General features: G+C 37.6%; 2 protein-coding genes across 2 annotated transcripts; both read left to right on the top strand.

Annotated features, from left to right (window-relative positions):
* The first annotated feature begins 1,038 nt into the window (after positions 1-1,038).
* On the top strand, positions 1,039-8,308 carry LOC131659657 (putative disease resistance RPP13-like protein 1). The gene is made up of 2 exons (XM_058928815.1): positions 1,039-2,155; positions 7,164-8,308. The coding sequence occupies exons 1-2, from the start codon at positions 1,129-1,131 to the stop codon at positions 8,306-8,308; spliced, it is 2,172 nt and encodes a 723-aa protein (XP_058784798.1). The 5' UTR covers positions 1,039-1,128.
* A 9,774-nt stretch (positions 8,309-18,082) lies between these two features.
* Positions 18,083-19,450, top strand: LOC131593205 (putative disease resistance protein At3g14460). Its single transcript, XM_058865481.1, has one exon. It carries the CDS (start codon positions 18,137-18,139, stop codon positions 19,412-19,414), a length of 1,278 nt encoding a protein of 425 aa, XP_058721464.1. The 5' UTR covers positions 18,083-18,136; the 3' UTR covers positions 19,415-19,450.
* The last annotated feature ends 3,477 nt before the right edge of the window (positions 19,451-22,927 follow it).

The following is a 22,927-nucleotide window of genomic DNA, read 5'->3' as shown; positions in this document are numbered from 1 at the left end:
ATGCCGACTGGGCAGGGTGTCCTGATACTCGACGATCTGTTACTGGTTGGTGCATGTTTCTTGGCTCTTCATTGATCTCATGGAAAAGTAAGAAACAAGCCAGAGTCTCTAAATCTTCTACTGAGTCTGAGTATCGGGCCATGTCTGCTGCTTGTTCTGAAATAATTTGGCTTCGTGGTCTTTTGGCTGAACTTGGATTTCCTCAAATAGAGCCAACTTCTCTTTATGCTGACAATACAAGTGCCATCCAAATTGTTGCAAATCCCGTTTTTCATGAACGCACCAAACATATCGAAGTTGATTGTCACTCAATCCGGGACGCGTATGAAGACCGACTAATATCTCTTCCTCATGTTAGTACTCAGTTGCAGGTTGCAGACATTCTTACCAAGGCTATTCCGCGTCCACGTCATCAGTTTCTTGTTAGCAAATTGATGCTTATTGACCAGCATCAATTTGAGGGGGGATGTGAATAAGGATAAGGGTTTGTTCCTAGAATAAGGGTTTGTTCTCATTAAATGTAATTTTTAGTGTAATTACTTGTATAGCCCTGTAATTTCTATATATACAAGAAATAATAATCAGAAAGGTTTACGCCGGAATTTGTGACACAAAGACAAAAATAAGAAAGTAATAAGTTTGTATTATTTTTAAGCACAGTCTGCACTATTCATCAGATTTTATCAACTCACCAGATTTTATCAAAGATGAAACTTGCTGTTAGGTATCCAATGCTTATTATAATATGCATGCGAGTACAAATCTTTTTGCTTATATATATATATTTTAAATTGATTTATTTTATTAGGCTCTGATTGGTTATTAATTGCATGAAATCAATGTTATCTTTTATATTGCAAGCCTAACTCCAATTTCCTGGAATCAACATGGCTTGCATTTGGTTTTCTTGACTCATCCAAGGAGTTTAGTCAACAAAAGTGGGCCTCATCTTGTGACTCATTATAATTTATTTGTCCATATTTGAATTATTGCTGCAACTTGTTTTCATACTTTATGCATTGCCAACCACTCAAAGAAGAGGTGCTACCCATTCACACACAGAGTCTTTGCTCTTTTCTCGTAGCTAACAGATCTTCATTTCCTTCAAACTTTTGCTAATAATACAACATGGCTGCAATAGGAAGTGCTTTCCTCTCTGCAACTGTTCAGACCTTACTTGACAAACTTGCTTCCAAAGAGTTTCTTGATTACATCACAAACACCAAGCTCGATGTCTCACTCTTGAAACAGTTAAGGCTAACACTACTCACTCTTCAACCTGTGCTAGATGCTGCGGAGGAGAAGCAGATTAGCACTCCTTCTGTCAAAGACTGGCTTGATGGCTTGAAAGATGCTGTCTATGATGCTGAAGATCTGCTTAACCAAATTAGCTATGATTCCCTTCGATGCAAGATGGAGAACACGCAACCTGCAAGCAAAACTAATCAGGTCTGGAACTTCCTTTCTTCTCCTTTTAAAAACATCTATGGAGAGATCAATTCCCAGATGAAAGACATGTGTGAAACCCTCAAACTTTTTGCTGATAATAAAGATATACTTAGTTTGCAAACTAAAAGTGTCAGAGTTTCTCATAAAACACCTTCAAATCCTATGTTCAATGAATCTGTCATGGTTGGTAGGAAAGATGACCTAGAGAAAGTAATAAACATGTTGCTATTAGAAAGCAATACTAATATGGGCATAGTTGCAATTGTAGGCATGGGAGGCCTCGGAAAAACAACACTTGCACAACTTGTTTGTAATGATGAAAAAGTTCAAAACCACTTTGATCTCACAGCATGGGCTTGTGTATCAGAGGATTTTGATATCCTTAATGTAACCAAAACTCTCCTTGAATCTGTCACTAAAACACCATCAGGAACCGACAATCTTGATTTACTTCGAGTTGAGTTAAAGAAAAATTTAAGGGATAGGAGATTTTTTATTGTGTTGGATGACTTATGGAATGACAGTTGTTCTGATTGGGATGAACTTGTATCTCCGTTGATTTATGGAAAAAATGGAAGCAGGGTGATCATCACAACACGCCACAAAAAAGTGGCAGATGCTGCACGCACATTTCCTATTTTTGAGTTAGATCCTCTATCAGAAGAAGACATTTGGTCTTTACTCTCCAAACGTGCATTTGGAAGTGGTGACTTTTGATAAGTGCCAAAATGTACTTATTTTATGTATGTATATAGTGGCACTTATCGATACTTTTGTTAATACCGTTTGAATAATTCCCCGTTTTGTGTATAAATACGTATACTTTGTGAATAGTTGTATTTTCATATACTTTTATACCATTTGATAGTTTTTCCTTTGTTTTTATAGGTATTCATGCTTATTGGAGCCTTGAGGAATAAAGTGTCAAAGGCACGGCTTCGATTTCGCAATTTTGGTGAAAGCCCGCTTAGCCACCGTCAAGCGGACTTCCAAAGACTCAAAATAAGGATGACCAAAATCATCAATTTGGTTTCCATTCATTCATTATTGGATAGAGCATTGAATAAGCTTTCCAACGCTTCGAACCGGGCGCAATTCGGAGTTACGGTTCTCGAGTTATGGCGAAAACAAAATCTGATTTTTAGCAGACTCCGCTAAGCGGAGGGGGTCCGCTGAGCGGAGCTCCAGCGGAGCAAATCAGCGTCTGGATGCAATTTTGAGTCCGCTGAGCGGAGGGGGTCCGCTAAGCGGACCTGCTAAGACAGCAACTCGTTAAAAGGGGCCAAAACCCAATTTTTAGGTCATGGGTTGGGTATTTTTGAGTCCCAACTCCATCATTTTCATTCTTAGATCAAAATTAGCTTAGAAAACAACTTCGGAGGTTGCATACAGATGATCGGGGGTGGATTGAGCTTCGAACGGAGCTGACAAACCGGGAGATTTTCGGTTCATTTCTCTTCTTCTTTGTGTATTTCTCTTTGGTTGGGTTTGTTTGTATAGTTACTCGAATCTTATGTATATTTACCGATTATAATGTTATATTTAACTTGCTTTACAAATCTGTGTTGATGTTGTTCTGGATTTTTGCTCTATGCTGGGGATTTGGGGTGCTTTAGAGATAAACTTCTTGAATCCTTATCTAGGATGATAATCTGTTGGTTCTGAACTCTAGAGATAGATTTAGATCTAGCATTCACCGTGGGTATTTGTACTTAATGCTTTCGTGTTTGAGCGGCGCGCGAGAGATCACCGACGCAAGAACACGGATGTTCTCGTGACTTCGCGTTAGAGATAACCTTAGTTGTGAGATAATCTCGTTTGTGCTCCAGAGATGGACGCTTATGTGAGAGATACGTGATGACATAGACGAGTATCGTAGGTTGAGTATAACGGGTTGGTAAGTGTATGTTTGTGAAGAGTGAATATATTTACATTCCTGATAAGTTATTTCTCTTCTAAGAATGTGTTTATTCTTTTCTTGTCTATATCTTTGTTTACTTTTTGCTCATTCAAACCCAAGCTCGAAGTCATAGAAACTGTTGAATGGCATCTCTCCATCTCTGAGGACGATAAATCCCGGATCAATATTTTCAAATCTTGTTTGTTGCTTGCCCTATACTGCATTCAACAAAATGGCGTCGTTGCCGGGGATGGTTGTGAATTGCATCGCAATAGTTTTCGTGATTTTGAGCTTTGTATATATCGTATATATTGTATAGTTTCACTTCTATATATATTTACTTGTACATGTTTACTTGTTTATGTTCACCATATAAGTTTACTTATATATGTTACATATAAGTATACTTTTATTGGTGAATGTTGGTGAAACATGTTGATCTCGGATGAGCTCTTTAATAACAAATCTTCACTTTTCAATTTGTGAATCTAACATTCACCAATTTTCTCTTTTTGTATCATAATAGTTGTTTGTGTTCCATACTTGTGCATATGTGTTGGTTTGTGTACATAATTGTATACTTGCGTTTTCTTTTATGTTCGTTTAATCATTGTATATATTTGTACCCATAACGTTTGTTGAGTGTTTGGTTAGGACACTTGCTTGTGGTTTGCACGGTAAGACGTTACCATGATATCGTGAGGAAGCTACTTTCCAAACACCGAAACAATAAAGGCGTCGAGCTAACGACGTAAAACAAGCGCTTGTTGGGAGGCACCCCAACGGTTGTAAAGTTTTGTTTATGTTTATGTTTATGAGGTATTTAGGTGAAGTGGTGAGTGATTGGAACAACATATCCTGTTCTGATTTTTCTGGTTTCTGCTATGTCCGCTAAGCGGAGCAGAGCTCGCTAAGCGAGCATAGCAGAATTTTGTTTTTCTGCTTTGTACCAGTGGGGTTCCTATTCCACTTAGTTCACTCCTTTTTCCCACTCTCACCAAGGCTAATTAATAGTATATATTAGTTTTGTTTTCCTAATTCTTTTGTGGTTGTTTGTACTCGAAATTTTGTTCGGTGATTCGAAGATTTTTGAGGTGATTTTCCAAAGATTGTGTTTCAACTTGCGGATGTATGGTAGGATATTGTTTTTGAAGTTGTATCATTCAAGGTACTCATTTATCGCTTTCTATAGCATAACATGTTTAGGAAACTTTTCATTTTGTACAATTACCATGCCATTCATTCTTTTTGCATTACTTGCTTATTGATTGAATCACTTTAGTTCCCAAACCATAAATGTGAGGAAGCTTTCCATTGTTTACATATATGCTGGAGGCCACAATCTTTGTTTTAACTGGATTTTATTATGCTTAATCTTTTGTTTATGTTGATTTTATGAAAGCATGAAAAGGATCAAGGCATTTTGTTTCATTTTGAGCACAACTACCAAAACCAATAGTCAATTCACCTTGTGAGTGTGTGATCATTTGTTAACCCTTTTGAGCCTTTTTGTCAATGTCCATGTTGTTTTTGCTAAATGCTTATCTTTGAGTGTTTAGTTGTCATTTTTGCATGGATGATTGATTCTTTGTTTTCTTGAACCCTCAACCATGATTTTTGGTATGAATTTTTACCTTACCTTAGAAAGTAGGGAGTATTCACATGATGATGTGGTTGAATTCAAGTTGGGGAGAAGTAATGATTATGTACTTAGGTGGTTGATTCTATGAGGTTGAAAAAGAAAAAAAAGTGAAAAGAAAAGAAAAGAAAAAGAAAGAAAAAAAAAGAGAAAAAGTTTTGAAAAAGAAAAAGAAAAGAGAAGTGAATAATTGTGCTAATAAGTATTGTGATTGGTTTGAGAAACTTGTGGTTATGAAAGAAGTTTAATCGAGATTTTGTTGTTTGAATCTTTGGTGGATTGATCACTCCCTTAGGTTTAGGCAAGTTTTTGTTTCGATTAGCCTTAGGACTTATCCCTTGTTTATTAACCAAGCCACATTACAACCTTGAAAAGCCCTTGCGATTCTTGCTTTTATATCTTCAATGTGATTTTTGGATGAATGCATAATTTAATCTTTTGTTTGCAAGATTGTTGGATGAGTGTTAAAAGTCCTCCACCTTTGTGTGTTCTTCATCCATTGATGAAATTTTGCTAGGTGTGATTCATGATGTGAGCATGTATTGTGTTAGAATGTTTGGTATGCTTTTTGTGCTTAGGATTCGTTTCGTTTACATGTTGTCGTTGTAGTATAGTGGTAAGTATTTACTTTGTCTATACATTTTTGTGTGAGCCATACATTTGTTTTTGGTTTTCAAAACTTGTTGATTCACAATTCTTTGGTTTATTACTTTCAATTCTTTGATTTATTTGACATTGTTTGAGGACAAACAAAGTTTCAAGTTGGGGAGAGTTTGATAAGTGCCAAAATGTACTTATTTTATGTATGTATATAGTGGCACTTATCGATACTTTTGTTAATACCGTTTGAATAATTCCCCGTTTTGTGTATAAATACGTATACTTTGTGAATAGTTGTATTTTCATATACTTTTATACCATTTGATAGTTTTTCCTTTGTTTTTATAGGTATTCATGCTTATTGGAGCCTTGAGGAATAAAGTGTCAAAGGCACGGCTTCGATTTCGCAATTTTGGTGAAAGCCCGCTTAGCCACCGTCAAGCGGACTTCCAAAGACTCAAAATAAGGATGACCAAAATCATCAATTTGGTTTCCATTCATTCATTATTGGATAGAGCATTGAATAAGCTTTCCAACGCTTCGAACCGGGCGCAATTCGGAGTTACGGTTCTCGAGTTATGGCGAAAACAAAATCTGATTTTTAGCAGACTCCGCTAAGCGGAGGGGGTCCGTTGAGCGGAGCTCCAGCGGAGCAAATCAGCGTCTGGATGCAATTTTGAGTCCGCTGAGCGGAGGGGGTCCGCTAAGCGGACCTGCTAAGACAGCAACTCGTTAAAAGGGGCCAAAACACAATTTTTAGGTCATGGGTTGGGTATTTTTGAGTCCCAACTCCATCATTTTCATTCTTAGATCAAAATTAGCTTAGAAAACAACTTCGGAGGTTGCATACAGATGATCGGGGGTGGATTGAGCGTCGAACGGAGCTGACAAACCGGGAGATTTTCGGTTCATTTCTCTTCTTCTTTGTGTATTTCTCTTTGGTTGGGTTTGTTTGTATAGTTACTCGAATCTTATGTATATTTACCGATTATAATGTTATATTTAACTTGCTTTACAAATCTGTGTTGATGTTGTTCTGGATTTTTGCTCTATGCTGGGGATTTGGGGTGCTTTAGAGATAAACTTCTTGAATCCTTATCTAGGATGATAATCTGTTGGTTCTGAACTCTAGAGATAGATTTAGATCTAGCATTCACCGTGGGTATTTGTACTTAATGCTTTCGTGTTTGAGCGGCGCGCGAGAGATCGCCGACGCAAGAACACGGATGTTCTCGTGACTTCGCGTTAGAGATAACCTTAGTTGTGAGATAATCTCGTTTGTGCTCCAGAGATGGACGCTTATGTGAGAGATACGTGATGACATAGACGAGTATCGTAGGTTGAGTATAACGGGTTGGTAAGTGTATGTTTGTGAAGAGTGAATATATTTACATTCCTGATAAGTTATTTCTCTTCTAAGAATGTGTTTATTCTTTTCTTGTCTATATCTTTGTTTACTTTTTGCTCATTCAAACCCAAGCTCGAAGTCATAGAAACTGTTGAATGACATCTCTCCATCTCTGAGGACGATAAATCCCGGATCAATATTTTCAAATCTTGTTTGTTGCTTGCCCTATACTGCATTCAACAACTTTTCTGAAACTAAATGCCGAAACCTAGAACCAATTGGCAGGAAGATTGCAAAAAAGTGTGGTGGATTGCCAATAGCTGCGAAATCACTTGGAGGACTGTTGCGTTCAAAAGTAGATACTGAAGAGTGGATTGAAGTTCTGAACAACGACATATGGAACTTAAAGGATGATAATATTCTGCCTGCATTGCGCCTGAGTTATCAATACCTTTCCTCTCAATTGAAAAGATGTTTTTCCTATTGCTCTATTTTTCCAAAGGACTATCCACTTGATAGGAAGCAATTGGTTTTGTTGTGGATGGCAGAAGGCTTCCTTGATCATTCTCATGACAAAAAAACTATGGAAGAAGTAGGTGATGAGTGTTTTACTGAATTGTTATCCAGATCGTTGATTCAACAATTGCATGATGATTCTAGAGGACATAAATTTGTCTTGCATGACCTTGTTAATGATTTAGCTACGGTCGTATCTGAAAAAAGTTGTTACAGACTTGAATTTGGTGCTAAGAGCTATGAAAATGTTCGCCACTTGTCATATAATAAAGAAACATATGATATTTTTAAGAAGTTTAAGACTTTCGACAAATTCAAACGCTTGAGAAGCTTCCTTGCCATTGACTTTGGATGGTTAGAATATAATTTATCAAGAAATACGGTCAATTATTTGCTACCCACATTTGGAAGGTTGCGGGTGTTATCGTTATCAAGATATAGAAACATCACCATGCTACCCGTTACAATTGGCAACTTAGTGCAGTTGCGCTATCTAGATCTCTCTTACACGAATATCGCAAGCTTGCCTGACACCATATGCAACCTCTACTACTTGCAAACCTTGATTTTATCTTGCTGCTCAAAACTCACAGAATTTCCTAAAAATGTTGGAAAATTAAGTAATTTGCGTCATCTTTATATTGATATGACAAGCATAATAGAGATGCCGAAGCAAATTGCTGAACTAGAAAACCTTCAAACTCTAACTGTTTTTGTAGTTGGCAAGAAAAATATTGGTTTAAGTGTTAGAGAGCTTGGGAAGTTTCCTAAGCTACGGGGAAAGTTACTCATTAAGAACCTGCAAAATGTCAATGATGTCATGGAGGTAAGTGGTACCAACTTGAAGAGCAAATAACATATTGATGAACTGACGCTACAGTGGGGCAAGGAAACCGATGACACACTTAATGAAAAAAATGTGCTTGATATGTTAGAACCATCTACAAACCTAGAAAAACTGAGCATTGGATCATATGGTGGGACAAGTTTTTCAAGTTGGTTTGGAGATCCTTCGTTTTCTAACATGGTGTCTCTCAGCATTAGTACTTGTGTGAATTGCATGACACTTCCATCACTAGGGCAGCTACCTTCTCTCTGTTAGAACAAGATTTGTTCTGATCAATTATCTTAGTTTTGATGATAACAATAATATGAATTTTGCTTAAGAACAAAATATTACCTGCAAAGTCATCATTTAAAAATAAGTAGTCAGAAGTGTTTCTCGAATAAGAGAAACCGACGCCGGCTCGAGAATCCAAATACATCATGTTTGCTTCTGTAATAGAGATGAATATATTATTATTCTTCCAATCTTTCATTTAAGGAAACACCATTCTTAATCATAAAAGTTTGTTTATTAATTCCTTTGTGGATCTATATTTATTCAGCATATGTTGCAAGTGAGATTCTGTAGTTTTATTCTTTTTCAGCTTCAGTTGGTCAAAATTTGTCTTGAGGCCAGTTTCTTTTAAGGAAACATGTTAGTAGCATGGATCACAATAGGCGGCAAGCTTAAGCATTCACACTGAGCCATTTTTTGGGTATAAACTGTTAGAACAAGATTTGTTCTGATCAATTATCTTAGTTTTGATGATAACAATAATATGAATTTTGCTTAAGATAATATGGTACTCTAATCCAATGCAATTTCCTTTTCAGGAAATATATAAAGAGTATGCATAATTCAGCGCTCAGAAGCTTTGTCTCAAAGGGTTCAGCATGCAACATCAGAACATGGTCTGGCAAGACATCAGAAGATGGTCGAAGCAGAATCAGAACATGGGTCTATGGAAGCATCATAAGAACAAGAGAACAGAAGCACTGAAGTTCTGATGGTATCACGCTCAGAAGCACTTCAAGGTCAGAAGATCAGAAGATGCTTTGCACCAAGCTGTTTGACTCTGATGATATTCAAACGTTGTATTCACAAATATCAGATCAGAAGGAAGTACAAGTGGCAAGCTACGCTGACTGACAAAAGGAACGTTAAAAGCTACTAAAGGCTACGTCAGTAGACACAGCGTGAACAAGGCTCGAGGTAGTTGACAAAAGCGTATAACATTAAATGCGATGTTGTACGGAACACGCAAAGCATTAAATGCACTCAACGGTCATCTTCTCCAACGCCTATAAATATGAAGTTCTGATGAGAAGCAAGGTTAACATTTTTCTGCACCAAAACAACTCATATTAACTTGCTGAAACGCTGTTCAATTCGAAGCTCAGAATCTTCATCTTCATCAAAGCTCACTACATTGCTGTTGTAATATATTAGTGAGATTAAGCTTAAACGTTAAGAGAAATATCACAGTTTGTGATTATAGCTTTTAAGAAGCATTTGTAATACTCTTAGAATTGATTACATTAAGTTGTAAGGAACTAGAGTGATCGTGTGGATCAGAATACTCTAGGAAGTCTTAGAGGTTATCTAAGCAGGTTGTAACTAGAGTGATCGTGTGGATCAGAATACTCTAGAAAAGTCTTAGAGGGTATCTAAGCAGTTGTTCCTGGAGTGATCAGTGTGTGATCAGAAGACTCTGGAAGACTTAGTTGCTGACTAAGTGGAGAACCATTGTAATCCGTGCGATTAGTGGATTAAATCCTCAGTTGAGGTAAATCATCTCTGCGGGGGTGGACTGGAGTAGTTTAGTTAACAACGAACCAGGATAAAAATAACTGTGCAATTTATTTTTATCTGTCAAGTTTTTAAAGCCACACTTATTCAAACCCCCCCTTTCTAAGTGTTTTTCTATCCTTCAATTGGTATCAGAGCGCCGGTTCTAAGGTGCAAGCACTTAACCGTGTTTAGAAAAGATTCAGGAAGAGAAAAACGCTTTAGTAAAAGATGGCTGATGAAACTCCAAAGTCTACACCTGCATCTACATCTGGCTCTGCTGAGCAACACAACGGTAACAATGGTTATACTAGACCGCCGGTATTTGATGGTGAAAACTTTGAATACTGGAAAGATAAACTGGAAAGTTACTTTCTTGGTCTAGATGGTGATCTATGGGATCTTCTGATGGATGGTTACAAACATCCAGTAAATGCCAGTGGCGTAAAGCTGACAAGGCAAGAAATGAATGATGATCAGAAGAAGCTTTTCAGGAATCATCATAAATGCAGAACTGTTTTGCTGAATGCTATCTCTCATGCTGAGTATGAGAAGATATCTAACAGGGAAACAGCCTATGACATATATGAGTCCTTGAAAATGACTCATGAAGGAAATGCTCAAGTCAAGGAGACTAAAGCTCTCGCTTTAATCCAGAAATATGAAGCCTTCAAGATGGAGGATGATGAAGACATTGAAAAGATGTTTTCAAGATTTCAAACTCTTACTGCTGGATTGAGAGTTCTTGACAAGGGATACACCAAGGCTGATCACGTAAAGAAGATCATCAGAAGCTTACCCAGAAGATGGGGTCCTATGGTGACTGCATTCAAGATTGCAAAGAATCTGAATGAAGTTTCTCTGGAAGAGCTTATCAGTGCCTTGAGAAGTCATGAAATAGAGCTGGACGCAAATGAGCCTCAAAAGAAAGGTAAGTCTATTGCATTAAAATCCAATATCAAGAAATGCACTAACGCTTTTCAGGCTAGAGAAGAAGATTCTGAAGAATCAGAATCTGAAGAAGAAGATGAACTGTCCTTGATCTCCAGAAGACTAAATCAACTCTGGAAGAACAAGCAAAGGAAGTTCAGAGGCTTCAGAAGTTCAAAGAAATTTGAACGTGGAGAATCTTCTGATGACAGAAGATTTGACAAGAAGAAGGTCATGTGCTATGAATGCAATGAGCCTGGACACTTCAAGAATGAATGTCCAAAACTTCAGAAGGAAAATCCCAAGAAGAAGTTTCATAAGAAGAAAGGTCTTATGGCAACCTGGGATGAGTCAGAAGATGATTCAGACTCTGAAGATGAGCAGGCTAACTGTGCGCTGATGGCGACAGAAGATGACGGATCAGAATCTACATCAGAATCAGATTCTGAAGAGGTATTTTCTGAACTTACTAGAGATGAGTTAGTTTCCGGTCTAACTGAACTTCTGGAATTCAAGTCTCAGATTAGTCTCAAATACAAAAAGCTGAAAAAGCTATTTGAATTTGAAACAAAGAAGCTTGAGTTGGAAAATTCTGAATTAAAAGAAAAACTTTTAAAATTATCCAATAATGTTGGATCTCCTTCTGATTCAGAAAAATCCACTTCCAGTCTAAACCATATTCTGAAAGAATATGATTTAAGTTTCAGGAAGTTCTTATCTAGAAGTATTGGCAGAAGTCAGCTAGCTTCTATGATATATGCTGTGTCTGGAAACAAAAGAGTAGGCATTGGTTTTGAGGGTGAAACCCCATACAAACTTGAACCTGTTGATGAAATGAAATTCACATACAAGCCATTGTATGATCAGTTCAAGTATGGCCACTCCCATGATATTAGGCACACTTCACATGCTCAAAGTTTTCACATAACACACACCAAAAAGCATGTGACACAACCTAGGAAATATCATGAAACTCGCATTAAAAATTATCATGCTGTTCCTCCTATTGCTTACAATGTTAAACCCAAGTTCAAACAGAACTTGAGAAGATCTAACAAGAAAGGACCCAAGAAAATGTGGGTACCTAAGGATAAGATTATTCCTATTGCAGATATCCTTGGCTGCAAAAAGGACAAAGCACAACATGTCATGGTACCTGGACTCTGGATGCTCACGACACATGACAGGAAGAAGGTCTATGTTCCAAGACCTGGTGCTTAAGTCTGGAGGAGAAGTCAAGTTTGGAGGAGATCAGAAGGGCAAGATAATTGGCTCTGGAACTATAAAGTCTGGTAACTCTCCTTCCATCTCTAATGTACTTCTTGTAGAAGGATTAACACATAACCTCTTATCTATCAGTCAATTGAGTGACAATGGTTATGATATAATCTTTAATCAAGAGTCTTGCAAGGCTGTAAATCAGAAGGATGGCTCAATCCTATTTACAGGCAAGAGGAAGAACAACATTTATAAGACAGATCTGCAAGATCTTATGAGTCAGAAGGTGACTTGTCTTATGTCTGTTTCTGAAGAGCAGTGGGTCTGGCACAGAAGATTAGGTCATGCTAGTTTGAGAAAGATTTCTCAGATTAACAAACTGGATCTTGTCAGAGGACTCCCTAATCTGAAATTTAAATCAGATGCTCTTTGTGAAGCATGTCAGAAGGGCAAGTTCTCCAAACCTGCATTCAAGTCCAAGAATGTTGTTTCTACCTCAAGGCCATTAGAACTCTTGCACATTGATCTGTTTGGCCCAGTCAAAACAGCATCTGTCAGAGGGAAGAAATATGGATTAGTCATCGTAGATGATTATAGCCGCTGGACGTGGGTAAAATTCTTGAAACACAAGGATGAGTCTCATTCAGTGTTCTTTGATTTCTGCATTCAGATTCAATCTGAAAAAGAGTGTAAAATCATAAAGGTCAGAAGTGATCATGGTGGTGAATTTGAGAACAGATTCTTTGAAGAATTCTTCAAAGAAAATGGTATTGCCCATGATTTCTCTTGTCCTAGAACTCCACAGCAAAATGGAGTTGTAGAACGAAAGAATAGGACTCTGCAAGAAATGGCCAGAACCATGATCAATGAAACCAATATGGCTAAGCATTTCTGGGCAGAAGCAATAAACACTGCATGCTATATTCAGAATAGAATCTCTATCAGACCTATTCTAAATAAGACTCCTTATGAATTGTGGAAGAATAAAAAGCCCAACATTTCTTATTTCCATCCTTTTGGATGTGTATGCTTTATTCTGAACACTAAAGATCATCTTGGTAAGTTTGATTCCAAAGCACAAAAATGTTTCCTTCTTGGATATTCTGAACGCTCAAAAGGCTACAGAGTATACAATACTGAAACATTGATTGTAGAAGAATCAATCAATATCAGGTTTGATGATAAGCTTGGTTCTGAAAAACCAAAGCAGTTTGATAATTTTGCAGATTGGGATATTGATATATCAGAAGTTGTTGAGCCAAGAAGCAACGCATCAGAAGCAGAGCTTCTCAGAAGCAAAGAATCTGAAGATCAAGTATCAGCTTCTCTGGAGGATCTAAGCATTTCTGAAGAACCATCTGTCAGAAGATCATCCAGACTCATCTCTGGTCATTCAGAAGATGTCATTCTTGGAAAGAAGGATGATCCAATCAGAACAAGAGCATTCCTTAAGAACAATGCAGACTGTCAATTAGGTCTTGTATCTTTGATCGAGCCAACTTCTGTTGATCATGCTCTAGAAGATCCAGACTGGATAATTGCTATGTAAGAAGAACTGAATCAGTTTACAAGGAATGATGTTTGGGATCTTGTTCCTAGACCAGATGGATTCAATATAATCGGTACAAAATGGATCTTCAGAAACAAGCCCAGAATGAGAAGATGAGAAGTTCTTATGTATGAGTATTTTCTGAAATGAAATTTCTTTTATAAGAAGTTCTGATTGAAATCAATTAAAATTGTGATTCAGTTATTACTAACGTTTCATTGTCTAAGTTGATTCAAAATCTCTTTAAAAGCAAAACAGCTGTAACTGGCTATCCAGATGGTAAACACGTGTTCACTATTCCTGGACAAGCGTGCGAGCAGTTGAGGGGACGTCTACTTAGGTAACTGTGCAAATCACGTCTTTTGTCATTATTATCTCTCCTCACGTCACGTAACATTAAATGCTTTTCATCATTTACTCTCTTTCAGTTTTCTTTTTTATATTCTTCAAACGTTTCTTTTCCCTCTTATATTTCTCTCACTTTGCATTCAGTTTCTTTTTCGTTCTCTCTCTCTTTACATTCATATCATAAACCCTAGTAGTTTCCAATATCTGCAACTTCATCATGAATCCATCGTCAAGCTCTGGGAATCAAGATAATGATCGGAACCAAAAGAGAAAGGCAACTGCTGATCCAGAAACCAAACCAAAAAGAGTAAGGATCACCTCCCTTGACGGTACCCCTCAATCACCTCCCTCTTCAAAGACCTTCACCACCTCCTCCTCTTCATTCATCCTCTCGGAACCACCTTCTTTACCATCTGATATCTCCTCTCCTTCAACCCATCCATTAGATATTTCTTCATCTCTCTCACACCCTTTTCCCACCAGAACACCTAATCCCTATAGTGTTGTTCTTCCCGACTCCAGGTTCACTGTCAACCCTCCAACCCCTACCACTCAATCATATCTGGAGCTTTTACATTCTGATGTAAATGGCTGGTTGGAGATTCTGGGTGCTGCTCACCTTAACCATCTGGATGAGTATGCTACTAGCAACCTTTGGAATACCTTTCGTCAGGATTTTCTGGCTAAGGCTACAGACACTCAGAGAAGGATTATGTCTGAAGCTCCTGGTGTTCGTGGTCTTCGGTTGGAAGTCGGTGAAAGCAGCAATCACCATCTTATCAGGAACAGAAGTGCTCTTGAGAAGAAGATACCAGCAGATGAGTTGGAAGAAGAAAATCTCTGCAGAGACATCGTGGTGTGGAGACCATGGTTTCTTGTGCTGACTGGAGACTTTCAGTGGCTGTTCAACTGGTTCAGAATGAACCCTTCTGAAAAAGCACCTCACATGGTCTTTCCAGTAGTGGTTTATCATGCTGAAGTTGCTGGTCCGACTCCTCCAACAAACCTAGCAGCTATTCTTCAAGCGTTGGAAGATGGAACTTCTGAGCTGCCTGAACCAGAATATGCTAAGGCTATTTCTGAGTCAGACTCAGATGAGGAAATGGATGATGCACAAGCTGAAGATCTCCCAGAAGATCACCCTGCTGAGATTGCTGTCCCTCTTGGCAGAAATTCAGGTGCTTCTTCTTCTGGTGAAACCTCAGCTCTGATGGAGACCTTGGAAGCTCTTCATCAGAATCAAGCTATGCTGGCTTCTCGTTTGGACGCGAAAGAAGTAGCCAATGCTGAGTTTCGCTCCTTCATGGCAAGGCAAGCTACAAGCACTGATGGGATTCATGATGTTCTGGCGCGGATTTTGCGTAGGCTAGGATCTTAGTCCTTTGGTCTTTGTAGTTTTCTTTCCTTGCTGCATCTGTTTTCCTGCATTCCTCTCTTGTAATCCTTTTTGATTATAAATGGAAAGTTTCCTTGTTTTACATTCCAGTGATTTTATTTGTCGTTTTATTCATCTGAATCTTTTGAAATATTCTTTTTGATGTTATGACAAAAAGGGGGAGAAGATAAATGATAAATGATTTGATTAATATCTATCAGTTGCTGGGTAAAGCTCCCACACATTTACTAACAAGAACTGCAAGTTCTATATGGTTTAAGTGTTTTGCAGGTATAAAGAAGTGAAGAGAATCTTCAAAGCAAACACAAGAAGCAAAACCATAAGAAGTGTTATTCTGTAAAAAAGAATAAGCTCATGGAAACTGAAGCAAGCTGAGTGCTGTCAAGCTTCAGAAATCAGAAGCAAGAAAGAAGAATGAATCAGAAGCACTGATAATAGAATTTGATCCTTATTTGTCTATCTGTTCTGACAAAATTCTATTTACTCTGATACATTATTTTAGCCTATATGGCTCTGATACATATAATGTGTTCTAATATACATTTTATGTTCTGACTCGTTCATGCTGACTTTTGTCGTTTAGTTTTTGTTCTGTAACATTTCAGGATGTAGAGATGCTCTGATGATGCTCTGGTACATTCAACAATGTTCTGATACAAATCTAGCATGAAGTGATGTTGGTAGAAATTCAAAGCTCTGAAGCTATCCGAGGGAAGCAGAAATCAGAAGCTGTGAATGTTCCAAAGATCCAGAAAACTCAAGTTCTGAAGCTGTCCTAAATGGAAGCAGAAATCAGAAGCTGTGAATGTTCAGAAGATCAAAGAAATTCAAGTTCTGAAGCTGTCCTAGATGGAAGCAGAAGTCAGAAGCTGTGAATGTTCAGAAGATCAAAGAAATTCAAGTTCTGAAGCTGTCCTAGATGGAAGCAGGAATCAGAAGCTGTGAGTGTTTAGGGTTTAGGGTTTAGGGTTTAGGGTTTAGGGTTTAGGGTCTAGTTCTGAAGCTGTCCAATGGAAGCAGAAGTCAGAAGCTATGAATTCTCTGAAGACAAAAGCTTATATGATCGTCTCTACCGAAATAATCAGGGAAGTCTTTTATTAAAGTTCTTCGAGTATTTATTTCAGGGGGAGATTATTTATCTCAGGGGGAGATTGTTAATCTCAGGGGGAGACATAATCATATGCTTATGCTATAGCTGTGTAATTTGTCTTTTGCCGTCTGTTCTTTCTGATCGCAAATTCATATCATTTATATATGTTTTTGTCATCATCAAAAAGGGGGAGATTGTTAGAACAAGATTTGTTCTGATCAATTATCTTAGTTTTGATGATAACAATAATATGAATTTTGCTTAAGATAATATGGTACTCTAATCCAATGCAATTTCCTTTTCAGGAAATATATAAAGAGTATGCATAATTCAGCGCTCAGAAGCTTTGTCTCAAAGGGTTCAGCATGCAACATCAGAACATGGTCTGGCAAGACATCAGAAGATGGTCGAAGCAGAATCAGAACATGGGTCTATGGAAGCATCAGAAGAACAAGAGAACAGAAGCACTGAAGTTCTGATGGTATCACGCTCAGAAGCACTTCAAGGTCAGAAGATCAGAAGATGCTTTGCACCAAGCTGTTTGACTCTGATGATATTCAAACGTTGTATTCACAAACATCAGATCAGAAGGAAGTACAAGTGGCAAGCTACGCTGACTGACAAAAGGAACGTTAAAAGCTACTAAAGGCTACGTCAGTAGACACAGCGTGAACAAGGCTCGAGGTAGTTGACAAAAGCGTATAACATTAAATGCGATGCTGTACGGAACACGCAAAGCATTAAATGCACTCAACGGTCATCTTCTCCAACGCCTATAAATATGAAGTTCTGATGAGAAGCAAGGTTAACATTTTTCTGCACCAAAACAACTCATATTAACTTGCTGAAACGCTGTTCAATTCGAAGCTCAGAATCTTCATCTTCATCAAAGCTCACTACATTGCTGTTGTAATATATTAGTGAGATTAAGCTTAAATGTTAAGAGAAATATCACAGTTTGTGATTATAGCTTTTAAGAAGCATTTGTAATACTCTTAGAATTGATTACATTAAGTTGTAAGGAACTAGAGTGATCGTGTGGATCAGAATACTCTAGGAAGTCTTAGAGGTTATCTAAGCAGGTTGTAACTAGAGTGATCGTGTGGATCAGAATACTCTAGAAAAGTCTTAGAGGGTATCTAAGCAGTTGTTCCTGGAGTGATCAGTGTGTGATCAGAAGACTCTGGAAGACTTAGTTGCTGACTAAGTGGAGAACCATTGTAATCCGTGCGATTAGTGGATTAAATCCTCAGTTGAGGTAAATCATCTCTGCGGGGGTGGACTGGAGTAGTTTAGTTAACAACAAACCAGGATAAAAATAACTGTGCAATTTATTTTTATCTGTCAAGTTTTTAAAGCCACACTTATTCAAACCCCCCCTTTCTAAGTGTTTTTCTATCCTTCACTCTCAAGGACTTGCAGATTATTAGAATGACATCTATTGTGGCAATTGGGCAAGAGTTCTATGGCATGGCAGCAGGAGGTTCCAATTCTTCGTTCCAACCATTTCAATCCCTCGAGAATTTGGGATTTTATTACATGGGAAATTGGAAAGAATGGTGTCCTTTTCCAGACAACATGTTTCCTTTTCCTCGTCTCAAGACTCTGAGGTTAGTAAGGTGTCCCAAATTGAAAGGACATTTACCTAGTCATCTTCCTTCCTTAGAAGAGATTGAAATATATGATTGTGATCATCTCTTGGCAACACCACCTACTCCACATTGGCTCTCCTCAATAAAAAAGATTCGTATTGTGGAAGATTCAGATTCAATAAGCAATACTGAAAGGAACCAATACTCATTGCTCGAGAGTGATTCTCCATGTCTGCTGCAAACAATAGACATATGGAGCCGTCATATGCTAAAATCTGTACCTAAAATGATTATAAACAGCACCTCTCTTCGAGAATTGGATCTCAATGGTATTAGTTCTCTCACTACGATTCCAACGAATGGCTTACCCACTTCTTTGCAATCACTTTCTATTACAAATTGTGAGAACTTAGCATTCTTTCCTCCTGAAATGTGGAGCAATTACACATCCCTTGTGACTCTTACATTAGAAGACTGCAATGCACTTACCTCCGTCCCATTGAATTGTTTTCCTATGCTCCAAAATTTTTCCATCTATGATTGTAACAGTTTGGAATCTATTTTTATTTCAGAAACTTCTTCCTGTAGCTCTTCAACCCTCCAATCTTTTCATGTCCGTGATTGCGAGGAACTTAGATCACTACCTCAACGGATGGGCACCCTCACCGCTCTTGAAAAGATATTTCTACGCAATCTTCCAAAATTGAATTTATCATTATGTGAAGGAGTTTTCCTACCTCCCAATTTACAATCAATTGTGGTAGATTCTGTGAGGATAACAAAGCCGGTAACAGAGTGGGGTTTCCAATGTCTCACTGCTCTTTCATCATTGCAAATTATGGGTGATGATATTGTGAACATATTGCTCAAAGAGCCGTTATTGCCCATTTCCCTTGTGTCTCTATATATCGTTGGTCTCTCTGAAATGAAATGCTTAGAAGGAAATAGACTTCGACACCTCTCCTCTCTAGAATTCCTTTTCTTTGCTGATTGTCCAGGGCTTGTATCATTGCCAGAAAAAACCTTCCCCTCCTCGCTGAAATCACTTGATTTTTATGAGTGTACAAGACTAAAGTCATTCCCAGAAAACAGTCTTCCTACCTCTCTTGAGGTACTGTGCATTTCTAATTGCCCATTGTTAGAAGAAAGGTATAAAAGGAAGGAACATTGGTCCAAAATTGCTCACATCCCAGTCATAAGAATAAATGAGCAAGTCACAATATGAGTCATGGCCATTGAGAAGCTAAGAGAATGAAGAATTCCATTCCTGTTTCAGGTATGAATATTACTTTTTACTTTATTTGTTTTATAAGGTATATATACTTGTGTTCATTAATATTGTCAAGTTCCACAGTAATCAAATGAGATTTTTAATTCTTCATGCAATGATTTTTAATCAAATAGATCCTTGATTAGATTTTTCTGCCATTTCCAGAGTCCAAGTAACTCAATTGGGTGGCTGACATAGATTGCTAGAAGACTGAATAGAAGAACAACATTTGATTGCTCAAGAAAGTTATTGTCTGTCCTCTTCTCCGACACTGCAATCTATTGTGTTTGTTCATGTACATATTTGTATACTTGTGTTTTCCTTTATGTTCGTATAATCGTTGTATATATTTGTACCCGTAATGTTTGTTGAGTGGTTGGTTAGAAAACTTTCTTTAGGTTTGTGCGGTGAGACGTCACCATGGCATGACGGAAGGAAGCTACTTTCCAAACACCAAAACAATAAAGGCGTCGAGCTAACGACGTAAAACAAGCGCTTGTTGGGAGGCACCCCAACGGTTGTAAATTTTGTCTATATTTCAGTATTTGAGGTATTTAAGTGAAGTGGAGAGAGCTGGAACATCTAATTCTGTTCTGGTTTTTCCTGGTTTTTTGCTGTGTCCGCTAAGCGGAACAGAGCTCGCTAAGCGAGCATAGCAGAATTTTGGTTTCTTGCTTTGTACCAGTGGGGTTTCCATTCCACTTGGTTCACTCATTTTTCCCACTTTCACCAAGGCTAATTAGTAGTATATAATAGTTTTGTTTTTCTAATTCTTTTGTTGGTCGTTTGGATTCAAATTTTTTTCCGGTAATTCAAAGATTTTTGAGGTGATTTTCCAAAGCTTGAGTGTTTCAAGTTGCGGATGTATGGTAGGATATTGTTTTTGAAGTCGTATCATTCAAGGTACTCATTTATCACTTTCTATAGCATAACATGTTTAGGAAACTTTTCATTTGTACAATTACCATACCATTCATTCTTTTGTATTACTTGCTTGTTGATTGAATCACTTTACTTCCCAAACCATAAATGTGAGGAAGCTTTCCATTGTTTACATATGCTGGAGCGCGACAATCTATGTTTTAACTGGATTTTATTATGCTTAATCTTTTGTTTATGTTGATTTTATGAAAGCATGAAAAGGATCAAGGCATTTTGTTTCATTTTGAACACAACCACCATAACCAAATAGTCAATTCACCTTGTGAGTGTGTGATCATTTGTTAACCCTTTTGAGCTTTTTGTCAATCTCCATGTTGTTTTTGCTAAATGCTTATCTTTGAGTGTTTAGTTCTCATTTTTGCATGGATAATTGATTCTTTGTTTTCTTGAACCCTCAACCATGATTTTTGGTATGAATTCTTACCTTGCCTTAGAAAGTAGGGAGTATTCACATGATGATGTGGTTGAATTCAAGTTGGGGAGAAAAATGATTGTGCACTTATTTGGTTATTGCTATGAGGTTGAAAAGAAAAGAAAAAATATGTGAAAAAAAAAGAAAAGAAAAAAAAAAGAAAAAGTTTTGAAAAAGAAAAAGAAAAGAGAAGTGAATAATTGTGCTAATAATTATTGTGATTGGTTTGAGAAACTTGTGGTTATGGAAGAAGTTTAATCGAGATTTTGTTGCTTAGAACTTTATGGATTGATCACTCCCTTAGGTTTAGGCAAGTCTTTGTTTCGATTAGCCTTAGGACATATCCCTTCTTTGTTAACCAAGCCACATTACAACCTTGAAAAGTCCTTGTGATTCTTGCTTTTGTATCTTCAATTTGATTTTTGGATGAATGCATAATTTAATCTTTTGTTTGCAAGATTGTTGGATGAGTGTTAAAAGTCCTTCACCTTTGTGTGTTCTTCATCCATTGATGAATTTTCGCTAGGTGTGATTCATGATGTGAGCATGTAATGTGTTAGAATGTTTTGTATGCTTTTTGTGCTTAGGATTCGTTTCGTTCATATGTTGTCGTTGTAGGATAGTGGTAAGTATTTACTTTGTTTATACGTTTTTGTATTAAGCCATACATTTGTTTTTGGTTTTCAAAACTTGTTGATTCACAATTCTTTGGTTTATTGCTTTTGTTCTTTGATTTATTTGACATTGTTTGAGGACAAACGAAGTTTCAAGTTGGGGAGAGTTTGATAAGTGTCAAAATGTCGATATTTTGAGTATATATTTGTGGCACTTATCGATTCTATTCTTTTGATTTTTGTAATATGTGAGATATTGGATCGAACTCTAGTATGGCCGAAGGGTAGCTTCTTGGTTCGACAGGGTTAAGCATGAAGTCGAAGGTTGTTCATATGCTTGTGTCGAAGATGCTAGGGTTGTTAGCATGTTAAATTAGGTTTTAGTGTTTAAACCCTAATTTGTTAAGTTAGCTTGTTTATTAAGTTGGCTTATGTAATGGGCCTTGTGGAAAAAGCCCATTAGTTAGTATGTTAGGTTTTATTATAAATAGCATACTAGTCTCTCATCATTGCTAAGCTGCAAATCCTAATTTAGGGTGAGAGAGGTTATTTGTTATTCTTGTAAACTTGTAATCTTGTTTTAAGAGAAAGTGAAAGAATAACGGTTATAACCAATTATTGTGTTCCTCTTCTTCCTTGTCCTTTATTCTTCCCTTGGTTTATACTTTGTTCTTGGCATTGAATTCACAACAAATTGGTGCGGTGAGCGTGGAGAAGATGCCGTCAACAAAGTATGAGATTGAAAAGTTCACCGGAGTGAATGATTTCGGTCTGTGGCGCTTGAAGATGAAAGCCCTACTGGTTCAACAGGGTTGTTTGGAAGCGTTGAAGGGAGAGGCAGCCATGAATGCAGAATTGACGGCAGCGGAGAAGACAAATATGATCGAGAAAGCACACAACGCAATTTTGTTGAGCCTTGGTGATAAGGTTCTCAGACAGGTTTCAAAGGAGACGACGACATCAGGGTTATGGGTGAAACTTGAAAGTTTGTATATGACCAAATCGCTGGTAAATCGACTCTACCTGAAGCAAGCTTTGTATTCATTCAAGATGGTTGAAGACAAAGTGTTGGCTGAGCAGTTGGATATGTTCAACAAGCTGATTCTTGATCTTGAAAATATTGATGTGAAGATCGATGATGAAGATCAAGCGCTTTTACTATTGTGCGCTTTGCCTCGATCACATGCTCACTTCAAAGAAACTCTCTTGTATGGAAGTCCCTGACGTTTGAAGAAGTTCAATTAGCCTTATATTCTAAGGATTTGAATGAACGAAAGGAGCATAAACCTTCGACTGTTGGTGAAGGTTTGGCTGTTAAAGGAAAATTCTTGCGAAAGAATGGTAAGTTCGACAAGAAGGGCAAAAGCCAGTCGAAGTCTTACAATGGCAAAGCATCTGGCATTCGATGCTATCATTGTAAGAAGGAGGGTCACACAAGAAAGGTGTGCCCTGAACGCCTGAAAGATCATGGAGGTAAGGATAATGGCAATGCAGCCATTG

This window comes from Vicia villosa, linkage group LG3, assembly GCF_029867415.1.
Source record: "Vicia villosa cultivar HV-30 ecotype Madison, WI linkage group LG3, Vvil1.0, whole genome shotgun sequence".
Taxonomy (NCBI): domain Eukaryota; kingdom Viridiplantae; phylum Streptophyta; class Magnoliopsida; order Fabales; family Fabaceae; genus Vicia; species Vicia villosa.
The sequence above is the reverse complement of the archived record's forward strand: the minus strand, read 5'-3'. Positions and strand labels throughout refer to the sequence as shown.

What these genes read in the sequence shown, in the direction of transcription:
- LOC131659657 (XM_058928815.1), top strand. Translation starts at nt 1,129, where the DNA reads ATGGCTGCAATAGGAAGTGCTTTCCTCTCTGCAACTGTTCAGACCTTA. An exon ending in CAAACGTGCATTTGGAAGTG is followed by an intron (nt 2,156 to 7,163) that starts GTGACTTTTGAT and finishes GTTGCTTGCCCT; the next exon opens with ATACTGCATTCAACAACTTT.
- LOC131593205 (XM_058865481.1), top strand. Translation starts at nt 18,137, where the DNA reads ATGGGAAATTGGAAAGAATGGTGTCCTTTTCCAGACAACATGTTTCCT.